This window comes from Lepisma saccharinum, chromosome 15 (assembly GCF_977018435.1).
Source record: "Lepisma saccharinum chromosome 15, izLepSacc3.1, whole genome shotgun sequence".
NCBI lineage: Eukaryota > Metazoa > Arthropoda > Insecta > Zygentoma > Lepismatidae > Lepisma > Lepisma saccharinum.
In genome coordinates, this window is record NC_139243.1 from 79561459 (window position 1) to 79574595 (window position 13137).

A 13137-nucleotide genomic window follows, 5' to 3' on the forward strand; every position below is an offset into this window, starting at 1 on the left:
TTTCAGTCCCCCAAAGTTGATGGTCTATTAGAAAGTTTTAAATGTGTATTAAAAGTTAAGTTCATGTGGCACAATTCAGAGTAAACTTTACAAGAGAAGCAAAATAATACATTAGATCCTCTTAAGCAAAATTATTTGGGGGGCTCTGCCCCCACATTGTTAATATTGGGGGGCTCGAGCCCCCAAGCCCCATGGAGTCGGCGCCTATGCCTGCAGTAGAGGTGTGCGGGATCCCGAAAAGTCGGGACCGGGATCGGGAAAGAAAATTTCCATCCCGATCCCGACTTCCGGAAATGATTTCCCGACTTTTTGGGATCCCAAGCTGTCTGGAAATTCCGAATGGTCATTTTAAAACGTCGTCAATTCTAGACGTTCTCTGCATTGTGGTTTTGTACCAGAAGTGTAAAAACAAGCCCTTAAGATGGAAATTACGGGTAGAATTCGAGATTTCAAGAGCTTTGGGAAATTTCGAACACATCCCGTCCCGAAAATTTTCCGACTTTTTCGGGAAATTGAGAATTTTCCCCGTCCCGAATGTCGGGATTTAAAGAATTTCCCGTCCCGACCCAAAAAATTCTGTCCCGCACACCCCTTCCCTGCAGTATGGTAAAACTTATCTCCAAAGGTAAATAAACTGTCCTTGTCGCAATTGTACTCATAAAAATGAGTATTTTTTCTCTTTAACGACTTTAAGTATAATTTACTGGGAAAAGGTTGAATTTGTTTTGTTTAAAACATGTTTAAAACATGTTTTTTTTAACTCATGTTTAAAACTATGTTTAAAACAAAAAAAAACATGTTTTAAACAAAAAAAACAGTTTGTTTTGTTCTTTTTAAAAAAAAACACAAATTTTGCCAACCCTGCACACAACCCACAACCCAGTGGCCAGACCGGACTGGGACGCTAAGAGGGCGATGGCAATTTTTCTCAACGGGGCGCCGATTGTGTGCAGTTGGGGAAGGCGCCAAATGTGTGTTTTGTTTTGAGAAGGGGACAGAGCAGGACGCACTGGGATTTTGCCCGGTGGGCCAGTCGGGATGAGTTCATCCTTCTATGTTTTTACTCCCTACAAACCTGTGCTACAAACTTTGAAATGAGGAAACGAAAACACTCGTTGAAAATAAAACAACAATACGTATATGCTTAAATCTTACTTTTTAAAAAAAGTTTAGTGCCAAGTGTAAATTTCTCCGTCACATATTCTCACTTTGTGGGGTCTTAAAAATATGAGAGAGAAAACATTGGCGCCGTGGCCTTCAACCCTAATCCTGCCCCCCCCCTCTACGTGTCTAGCCATCCCTCATTTTGCCATACTTTGCCGCATTTGACTTTTTTTTAATACTTCACCAAGGACAACAAGCTCATGACCATGTCATGACCTCCACCCATAGACAAACCATCTCACACACTCTGACCCAACTATCAAATCAGTGATACTTCAAACGGTTGACTTTCCTGATTGATTCACTCACCTTCTGTGACTGTTCATACTCAATACTACATCGGTTTCGTGTTATTGGATGCAACCATCTGTAGTAAACATTTGCAGGCATTTGCAGAACTGAACGGAAAATGCGTTTATAGCAATAATTGCTATACCAGACTATACTATCAGTGATACTATCCCATAGATGTATAAAATCCAGAGTGCGACGTGTCACCTATATTCTCCGTAGTTTTCTAAAGTGTGTGCGGTGTAAATTTTTAAACACAATAGATACAACGTGAATTTAACGTGGATTGGCATGCAAATGACTTACTACAAATGTTCAAGGATGAAATAACCTGTATGTATGAGCAGTAAATAAAGGCCCAACTTATGTTGTAAGGTTACATTTTTGTCCACCTTCGGTTTGAACGGTGTTTCCAGCTTTTCATTAGGATCAACGGCAAATGTTCCGATTGTTTAATTCCGAATTTATCATTGTGCACAGGCATTTGTTACATGGTTAGATTTTTAATTATGTCTGTTAACGTCGACTTCTGAGTCTTAGTGATTACTTACTGAACGATTGGTAAAAACTATCAAAGCCGGGAAATGTCTGTAACTCGTTTATTCTGTAATTGACATTCGTATACTTACTGTTACTTGTTATTTCGATTCTGTAACACATTATGGCTGGCGATAGCGTACTAGTTCAGGGCGCATTGTGCGAGTGTTTTGTTGCAACCTCATTCACCGGAAAATACCTACTTTCATGCCCGGATTTGAAATTATGCTAATACCTCGCAAACCATTGACGTTAGCCCCACAAACCATTGACATTAGCCCCACAAACCATTCATGTTAGCCCGAAAAAAACATCTTCTGTAAGGTTAGGTTAGGCAAACATAGTAAAAGAAAAAAATTAAAAATACTCGACACGTCATGTTCTAGTGAAAACATGGCGAGTTTGAAACACTGACTATGGGGAACATTGTGCTCTCGTGCAGAAAGCAAATGGCGGCAGCAGAAACAGCTTGTCGACAGAGATTTTCGCAGAAAGCAACATGTATTCGCATTAAAATGGATCAAAACTACATTCACGAACTTCCACAATGGTACAGAAAATGATTTCCGTAAGTACTTTCTCCTGTAAATTTGAAGAAACCCATCACCCCTATACTATAGTGTTACCTAGCCCCAAAAACCATTCACGATAGCCCCACGCACCATCACTGTAAGGTTAGGTTGCTTTAGGTTTGGCGATATAGTGAGAAAACTGTGTATTTGGAAAAACTTACCAGGGATTACGTCATCAGATGCTCCCAACATCCGGTTCAAGATGCATTTAATGCAAGATGCAATGTGCTTGGGGACAGTGTCTGTATGGGGAGTGAGAAAAAATGGTTGCCTTCGAGGATTATTCTCAGTGGCCAAGGCCCCTCGTCTGCTGGTCATAGCATGCAGGAATAGAAAATTACATTTCTATAAGTCTTGTGTGCACTCAAAACAACTCTTTGACTGGTGTCCAAAACATTGGTATTTTTAAGATTAAGACAGTGGTTGAAATTCCAAAACTAAGAATGTATGAATTATGTGTAGTCTAGCCTGTGGGATTGAACCTAGAAAGCTAACGTGTCCTGTGCCAAATGTTAAAGCTAACCATTCATCTGCTGGACTATTGATCTCTTTAGAATTAAAAGACAGTATAAATTTTGCAACAGATACTTTATTTTCTACAAAAGTTAGTATTTACTCACAGAAGATATAAATAGCATGCAGGAATGCAAAATTACATTTTTATAAATTGTGTACACTCAAAACAACTCTTTGACTGGTGTTCACCATACATGACTTTGGAGCAACGGCAGCAGAAGAATCTGGTCATCTTCCTCTTGCTTTAGGGGCAGAATGTACAAATCTTCCTTCCTGGTTGTTTTTGAGCAACTGCATTAGTTATTTGCATTTCCACATTCAGGATGTTAGAAAAATCTTGCGAAGTTGTCGTGGAAGTTTTGGTGTACGTAGATACTAATTTTTCGTGTGCCAGACGACTCTAAATTAAGAACCGTTAAAATCACACTGAAAGAACACTTGTAAAAGGACACCAATGCTTCCCGTCAGTTTCTCTGACCCAAATGAAGGTAGACGGGGTGGGGAGCAGAAGAGTTAATTGGAAAGGGATGAAACAAGAAAATGCCACCACATGCATAGTCTGCCAGATGACACGTTAGATTAATGGTCCAATATCAATGTTTAGATTTGAATTCGTAGAGTCTGATACATTATTATAATTGGTAGTATTACCTAAGTCACACTTTATGTATGAATGCACATGCACAGTTATTAGGTAATATTCTTTTTCTTTTCTAGAAAATGACTCCAGCAGTATACAATGTACAAACAAGGGACCAATGAATTCAGTGAATATCATTCCTGACAAGAGGCAGTTGTGAATAATGGAAGGAACAAAGTCCTTAGAAAATTTTATCAAAGGAACCTGCATGACCATGTGTCCAGAAAAGGAGCTGAAAATGTAGGTCTTAATTCTGTGTGCTTTTTCTACATACTATTGATGTAGAATTTAAAGCAGGGTTGTTAAAGGGCCAGGAATTTTAAATAAATTCAATTCCAGTCCAGTAGAGAAAATCATGAAGTGTAAATGGGTTCTGGACTGTAAAGAACCTTTTAATCTGTAAAGTATTTCAATTCTGCCCAGGAACCTTTTTTCCAGATCAATTTAAATACAGTCCAGGAACTTTTTTTTCCAAATCAGTTTAAATAGGGTCCAAGTTCTGTATTGACATGAAACAATACGCAACTTGGATCGAATACAGACCTGACGGTAAACAATTATCCACTTGTGAGCATGAAAGACTAATCTAGGTGCTGGCTGCCTCGAGAATCTAAGGTACAAGGTAGAAATGGGCAAACGCAAACACTACAGTCATGTTACCCCTCTCCATGTAGCCCCATTCTCTCATGCGCGTTCCTTCACTTGGTTGTAGCAACACTATCCGTCCCTGTTGTGATATCTGCTGGGAACACAGCAGCCTCACGTTACCTCATCGACGGCTCCTATTGTCTGCGATTCCTGGATCGGATGCCGGAGCAACACGTGACGGGTTTGTTTGAACTCAATGTGAAGCACACTACTTACATTACATTGTGTTATGGACAGTAACTCTTCGACAAGGGAGTTTTTGAACGTGGCCCACGAGAGAACAACAGCGTTATTATTTATTGCCTGTGTTACGCTTTTTACAATCACAGTGTGACATTCCAATGTAAAACGTACTCGCGGACATTTTTAGAAGGCAACCTTGAATTGGTCGACCCTGGTCCAGGAATTGTAAATAAGTTCAATCCCAGATTGGGAGAGAAAATCAGCAAATGTAAATGAGTTCTAGATAGTGTAGAACCTTTTCATATTTAAAGCATTTCAATTCAGTCCAGGAACCTTTTTTGCTGATGAATTTAAATTCGACCCAGCTGATGAATTTAAATTCGACCCAGGAACCTTTTTTCTAGCATCAATTTAAATACGGTTCAGGAATAGTTTTTCAGGAACAATTAAAATACAGTCCAGGAACCTTTTATCAATAAAACAATACGCAACTTGGACCAAATTTAAATTGTGCGAGAAAAAAGGTTCCGGTCCTACAACGGAACCCATTAGAATTTATTTGTTCCTGGACCTTTAATAACCCTGATTTAAAGCAATAGCTGATAGATGCTAGAAAATTAATCCTTTTTTCTGGAATGTTTAGGTTTTAAGCCCGGAATTCATATGCTGGCTGCTATCAAATATATTAAAACAAACTTGACTTTACTAATCAAGTTTTCCATATGAGTATCATGTACAGGGTGTCTACCAGTCAAGTTTCTTTTTTGGTAGAGATTTTCATTAAATAAAAATATATTTATTTTCTGAAGTGTTAAATTTGGTGGTCCTGATTTGTCGGCATCTTGGCAGTGGTTCTTATTGCATGACAATGCAAGGCCCCATATTGCTTTATCAGTCCAGAAAAATCTTGCCAAGCATCGTATCCCTGCTTTACCACATCCCCCATATTCACCCGAACTGTCACCATGTGATTTTTTTTTGTTTCCCCCCTGTGAAAAAGCCGCTTGTCATGAAGATCTTGTAGCAATCCAAACAGTTTTGTGACAGATGTGCTGAGAAGCATCCCAGATGAAGCTTTCTCTGCTTGCTTCCCCGACCTACAGAAACGGTGGCAGCTGTGCATAGTTAGCCGAGGGGACTATTTTGACAAGACCTAGGACCATTAGTCCGTAAGTTGAATCAATTATTTTTACGAGCTCAGTCCTGGAACTTTTCTGACGAAGGTTGTATTTCATTTTTTTGGTATTATTTAGTAATATTTAAGAGTGGATATGTGAACCTTTAAGAAGAGCATTAAAATCTATGCAATTTCCTCATATCATTAAGATTACTTCAGTGAAGGGAAAATTTTATGTTTTAACAGTTTTTGCATCAGAGATATTAGAACCCAAATGTGATCAAAAATAAGAAAGTCAAAATTGGAAGGTCTAAAACATGAGAAGGGACATTTCTTAAACTTCATATTTGGTACATAATTCAATTAGTAGATATGATTATTGTTAAAAGGAAATTCAGTTGTGAAAACTATTCCCTTCCCTTCAATAGGGCTGGCCTCCCCGATGGCACAGTGGTAGCGTCATCACCTTGTAATAAAGAGGTCCCAGGTTTGATTCCCGGTGGAGGCACATAGTGGTTCCGATCCCACGTTGTTGATTGATTTGTTGTTTTAAGTCCACTTTATGCACAGTAAGGCTAATCGGCACTGAACCTACAGTTTAAAGTGGGATCCGAACCACTGTGCCATGTGCCTCCACTGGGTATCGAACTCGGGACCCCTTTTTTACAAGGCAACAGCGCTACCGCTGCACCATCGGGGATGCCCTGCGATCCCACTTTAAACTGTAGGTCCAGTCCCGATTAGCCTTACTGTGCATAAAGTGGACTTAAAACACCAAATCAATCATACAACGTTCGTTTCAATAAAGGTGCCCTGACAGGTACATTATTAACAAGTACGAAATTTATTTCTCAACCAAATTATGTCATTTAAGAATGTACTTAAAATGTGTAAGTGGTGACCTTCTTAGGAAGACACCCTATTGTCAGCCTCTCTTCCACATAGTACACCCTGGATTGCATTTCTGCAGGCTAACGAGGCGCTGGTGTCTGCACCTACAATCTCGGTATAATCCTCTGAAATTTGTGATTTTCCCTTCATCCATTTCATTGTATCACCATTCAATGTCATCTTTGTGATTAGCCGAAAGTGGCAGAAAACCAAAGTAAAATTAAAACAAATCAGTAAATTAAAAGTGTGCAGATTTGATGGTTCTATCTCTCAGTAAGTGATGAATAGGGAACGGAACTTTAGGTAAATAAATGTTTTTTTCTACGATAAGATAGAGACCTCGTTTTTGCCAAAATTCTGATCATAGCCTTATATGTCAACACAGCAAATTTTATTTTACATAAAAACACATATTTTCCAGTTTTCCGTATGTAAATACATATTTTGCGAATTTTCATTTTAAATACATAAAATCGCTTTGACTTCAGCTACCTCGAAATCCTCAAAGGTAAAGGGTTCATTCTCCGCACCTCTTTCATATCAAGAGTGTTAGGTTTGTTTTGTCTCTGAACATGCTTGCTGGCAGACTTCTGGCGCCTCGCCTACGATCCTATTACCCCCACTGGATCTGACGCACAAGTGCTAATGTCTAAATATACAGAAATTTTTGTGAAAAACCAAGGTTTTCAAACTTTGTACCAAATTGCACGTGTTTTGGAAGGTGAAGTAGAGGAAGAGGACGCTTTGGAAAACTTCAGGGTTAGTGGCATTTCGTGCTTCAAATATGCAAGAATTGTTTCTTGTGACGTGGAGCGATCTCTCTCACAATATAAGATGCTTTTTAGAGATAATCGTCACAGATTTACAAGGGAGAATTTGGAAAAACTATGGTGATCGACTGCAACTTTTCTAAAAAATAGCTCACTAAGAGGTAATCATTTACAAACTGATTTCAGGTGTTAAAAATGCATGTAATATTTTGTTTTTGTTACCAAATGGTTTTTATTTTTGTCACATATTTTCAACATTTATGACACATAAAAAAATAAATATTTCTGAGTTTTTTTAGCACATAAAGTTCCGTTCCCTAGTGATGAAATACACAATGGGACAAACACACATACATACACTACCCAGGATTCGAACCTAGGACCCATGAGGCAGTGAGATACCCATTCCACCATGGAAACTGGCAGATGAGTAGAAGAAAATTCTGAGTGATACATGTGTTGCAATGTTGGAATGTTAAATATATCATGTTTTAAAATGTTTAAAGCACATACTAATGTTTTTTTAGGTCTGTTTAAAATACTTTCTTAATTCTATACTATTTAGAAGAAACCCTTGTTCCATACATAATGTACATTGTTGTTATGTCAAGGTATTTAATTGGACATAGAATAGCATTTATGCCGGCCCCCATGGCAGAGTGGTTAGCACATCGTGCTACGATACCAGGGGTCCCGGGTTTGAATCCCAGCCTGGGCATGGATGTTTGTGAATGTCCATTCATCATATTATCACTCATTCCCATCTTCGCAAATTAGCCAAAAGTGGCACAGAAAAGCGAAGTAAAATAAAGCAAATCAATCAATCAATAGCATTTACAATTACATAATAATTTACACTAAACCAGAAAACTGCTTTTCCTTTTCTGGTATGGAGTTTGACAACAGGAAATAATTTAAAACTTCTCAAGTGGCCTGCATTATATATTTTTAAATAACATAAATAAGTATTTTAAGATATAAGGTGAATCACAGTTCTTTGAACTTTAAGAGATCCTTATCAAGCATTCTTCTTTAAAAATAAGGTTTCTTGACATGTTTTAAATGGTTGAATTTGTTTCTTGTGGAAGGCACAAATGTCAAATTTTGCCAACCTTGATCTGTTTTACCACTATAGCTTTAATATTTTTTTATTATTTTTTTGTAGGAGAGAAAGAGAAGGACTGTTGCATGTATTTGAAGTAGAACAAATCAACTCATGCTCAAATAATCAGAAAGCTGTTAAGACATTTTCAAGGTCTGCAGCTGGGCAGAAGATGCCCCTGCCATCTGATTTGCGACCTCCTTCGGTCCTCAAGAAAACAGTCTCGTATTTGCTTGGAAGGTTAGTACTCTTGTTAGTTAAAACTACTTTCTTGAGTATGAAGAGGTTTTCTCGAGATATGAACCAGGTGATTTCTGGATAGGCTTACGTCACTCTCATCTTCAGGGATTGAAGTTCCAAAAAAGAGTGACTTCAGTCCCTGAAGATGAGTGTGACATTAGCTCTCGAAAGCTTGGAAACCTCTCTGGAAATTGCCTGGCTGATTGCCCGGGAAAACCTCTTCTGTATTCGTCACCAGGAAAGATTCAATATTTTTTTTTATTTTATGATTAGTCTTTAATGTTCTTGATCTTTTTACAAAAAAGCAGTATTTGTACAGGGCATGACAGAATGAAAAATATTTTGAGAGGGTAACAATTCTATTCAGGCACATAGTCAGATTTTGATTTTGGTGTGGCTCTTCCCTAGTCAGCAACTGCCATCTAAAGGCAAAAAAAGTGGGAGAGGAATTAGATGGTTGTGAATTGAATGATTTGGACTGTTATAAAAAGGATTAAATGTGCTCTGCATATACAGAATTTCATTTTGGAGGGGTTTTAAAGTGGCAGTTTTACAAACCAACAAGACATTTGTATGCTTTCAGGGAGGCTTCAGCTCCACAAGCTGATTCTATTCCAAATTTTATTACAAAATATGGAAGGGCACAGAATGCATTTTGTTCACTGGGTTTTGAAAAAAAATAATGTTCCAAAGTGGTCATATGTGTGGATTATACATTTCTATTCATAATTGTGAAAAGAGACGCGGGGAGAAACTAGTACTCACTTTTTCCACGAAACTGCAATGAGGATGGTGGCAGTGGCCACTGAAATTAATAGAACAAAGAAGAAAAAATAGTTTCACAGATTACTAGTTTCTCAATATTTATACATTTCTAATTGGGTGAGTTGCAGTTTTATCTCTGTAATTTCTTGCCACACAACATCCTTCAGTTCATCATTGGTTCATGGCCAGTGTCTGCCTTCAGATGGCACCAAGGAGATAATTAAATGCCACCCAATTTCACTGTGTAACGAGATCAAGCACCCAGGTCACAGTTCTCTGAAAACATCCATTGAGCTTCTGCCTGTGTGAGCGCACATTCCAATTTCCAAGTGCAGTGAGTGAGTTTTGGTTCCAAAAAGTACCGTAACATTCACTGTATCCATTTTACCTTCTTCCTCAAAAGAGCAAGGGCCATAAACATCACAATTTGCAACAGTGCACCTTGAACCAAACACTAAGATGTCGGCTGTGCAGAGGCCTTTCGTGAAATTGATGAGGATTGTTTTCAGCCCAATAATGGAAAATCTCCTTCAGGGTTCCCACACACCTGGAAAAACCTGGAATTCTCAGGGAATTTGAAGAAAAGTGAAAACTAAGGGAAAATAATCTAATTTTATCATAGAGTCCCAATGACTCAGATCTGAAAGACTAAAATATTCTTGTTCTTGTACTAATAATTCCAACTTCATTAACTTGCTTTATATGAACTGTTTTGAAGATGATATTTTTTGACTTTGTTTCTCTCTTTTTCTCATTTCACAATATTTGACTATGTTTGATAAAGAAGGTCAGGTGTAAAAAAATATTTTCCGTTTCACTTACATAAATGGGCAAGCAGTGTCTGTACGACACAGTGTACAAACAAAAGTTGTAATATTACTTGAATATGTATTAACAAATGTTTAATAAAACATAAAGTATTTAATAAGACATCACATAAATATATTATTAACGCTAAAATAGAAAACATGAAAAATATATGAGTGAATAAAACAATTTCCTCTTACTACCTTCTGGCCTAACATGTTTCATATACTATGCTGCAAAAAATGCAATTACGATGATGATGATGATTAATACAAGAACACAAGAATTATGGACATAGCAATGATGATTAGGTTAAATATCATGTTACTCGCTTGTTTCCACAGCGATGAAACAAAAATTTCGCATTAGAAGGGCAAGATCCATTTAAAACAATGCAGTGTCCAACAGACACTGCTTGCCCGCACACATTACAATAATAGCTTGCGTGGATAAGGGTTAAGATTGGTTCACTTTATTTCTTAAGAAATAATTTTTACATGCATTAATAATTAAAACAAGTCGAAATCTCTTCTTAAAGTACAGCTTCAGTTTTCATCGTATCCGTCCTTGGGGCAGGAGTCTTTTATTAAATAAAAATATCATATCTATTTTCTTAATTTCCTACTATACCTAAGTAGGGAGCGATTAATTAAAAGTCAAGAGAAAGCCATGAAAAGAATTTTTGATTTGTTATTTTGGTAGACACCCTGTATAATCTCCTGTTTGCCAAAAGTATTCTACATATACCCACACTCAGTCTTACCATATAAATATTTCAAAGCTCTGAATGAAATAACAGAACATACTTTTACGATATTATATCCTATGGATATGTCTTACATGGATATATTGTGTACACAAAGCACAAAATGACTGCCTTTGACCTGCACAAAGAACCTAAGTGTCTGTGGCCACTCATCAATTGCATTACGCCTGTATCGAGGTGGAAAATCTTCCACTGCCTTTACAAGATAGTGGTTCAAAGTTGCATTACTGCATTATATCTTCTTGCAAATCATGTCTTGAAGTACAGACCACAATTTCCAGTCGCCGGTGCCCGTGGCAGAGTGGTTGGCACATCACGCTATGATGCCAGTGGACCCAGGTTCGAATCCCGGCTTGGGCAGGGATGTTTGTGAGTGTCCATTCATCAATTTCATCATGTCATCACTCATCTCCATCTTCGCAAATTAGCCGAAAGTAAAATAAAGCCAACCAATCAAACAATAAATCACAATTTCTAGTCCAGAGAGCTGAGGCCTCCACTGTAATATGATCCATCTGAAGGGGAAATAAAGTTGAGCACATTTGTGTTAAGCTACTGCTGGGTTGTTTGATCCGTATGAACTGGTGCACAATCCTGCTGAAAACTCTACTCCTGGCAAAGGAATAATATTACATAGATCCTTGACACTCAGGCTGATGTTTTTACCCCTTTGTTGCAGAAAAGGAGCTCAGTTATCATAATGCGCCATTTCCCACCACGCCATGTTTGAAGCAGAATGTGCCTCCTACTAACTTCTTGTGGCATACGACCTGTCATTCTGCAAATTGAAAGCTACCTCCATGATAATTCTTCTGTGCCAATTTATGCTTCATGATCCAGTAGGCAGTTTGCCTTTATTGCTTTCTGAGGCTAGAAAGTGGTCTGTATGTTGTTTGTAAGCTTTCAGTCCTAGGTCACTTTGCAACATACAAGACGTATACATTTTGGAACTGGTCAGTTCACAGACTATCACTGATGCTTCCGTACACTGATTTTTCCAGTTGCACAGTCCTTATAATACGTAGTTGTCCCTGGCTGGGCCCGTCTTTCACTGAAATGCTGGACAATATGACACTTGAATCACTTTGGGAGATTTGAAGCTTCTAGAGAATCTTGAAAATTTCGCTGACTTTCCTATCTTACAGACTGCTAAACTGCCACATGGTTTTCGTAATCACCCCATTCCATTATGAAAGCTAAAGACAAAATGATCTATCACTGCTGTAGGTCAATTAACAATGACTTTGAACACCATGTGATGAGCCACCTCCCAAAGTTGGTGAAGGTGTTTGAAATTTATTTTGTTATTTTGTGTGCTGAATAAAGAGTGTGAAAATTCCCCAAAATAAAACTTACTCCTTAATTAAGTGCATGAAGATATCATTTCATTCTTTAATTTGGTTGTTATTGGCTGATACTGATAAAGTACTACACAAAATTTACTAATAGGCCTACTGATCTGATATAAAATTGCAAGTGCTCTTGAATGTTCGATGAATGATTCATTCACCTCCTTAACCCTTAAAGGACGAGCCGTGACATGGGTGTCACACCAGGTATTTCACTTAAGGATGGCTTGTGGCACAGGTGTCACAAGCAGCTATTTCTTGTAGTATGTTACTTTTTTAACATACGGTAACTTAGATAATAATCGGAGATACATGTTTTGAGTTCTGCATGAGTCTAGAGGTATGTAATTAACAATTAGTAAAGCTTAATTTTATTGTTACTATTTTGGGGGTGATGTCCGAAAAATTGATTTTTTTTTTTTTTTTTTTTTTTTCATTCATTTCGAAAACATTGCTTGTGTCTCAATTTTGGTGTTTCAAAACACACTTTTGGCAATAGAAGTACGACCTTCTGACATTCCTTTTGCCAAAAGCACAGGTGGGGGCAACAGGAGGGGGAAGGGCATAGCCTGCATGGAGGTTCGATGAATTTCAAATTTTGTGTAAAAAAATAGTTACTTTCCCTTTTTTCTTCTTCTAACTGATTACGGAATTTTTTATTTGTTTCCCATCAGGATTATAGCCCAAAGTATACTGAACAAAATGAGGTATCATTTGTACCTCTAACGTTCTTAGTTCCGGAAATATATAATTTCATTTAGAAGCATGCAGAATTTCAA

General features: G+C 37.7%; 1 protein-coding gene across 1 annotated transcript in view; it reads left to right on the top strand.

The window, feature by feature from the left end:
- The first annotated feature begins 1557 nt into the window (after nucleotides 1-1557).
- Nucleotides 1558-13137, top strand: part of LOC145999773 (SAC3 domain-containing protein 1) — a 29766-nt gene continuing 18186 nt past the window's right edge. Inside the window, exons 1-3 of the mRNA XM_083137068.1 lie at nucleotides 1558-1788; nucleotides 3798-3960; nucleotides 8495-8671. Coding sequence (XP_082993194.1) covers nucleotides 3884-3960; nucleotides 8495-8671 — 254 coding nt within the window. The 5' untranslated portion in view covers nucleotides 1558-1788; nucleotides 3798-3883. The remainder of the gene's footprint in view (nucleotides 1789-3797; nucleotides 3961-8494; nucleotides 8672-13137) is intronic.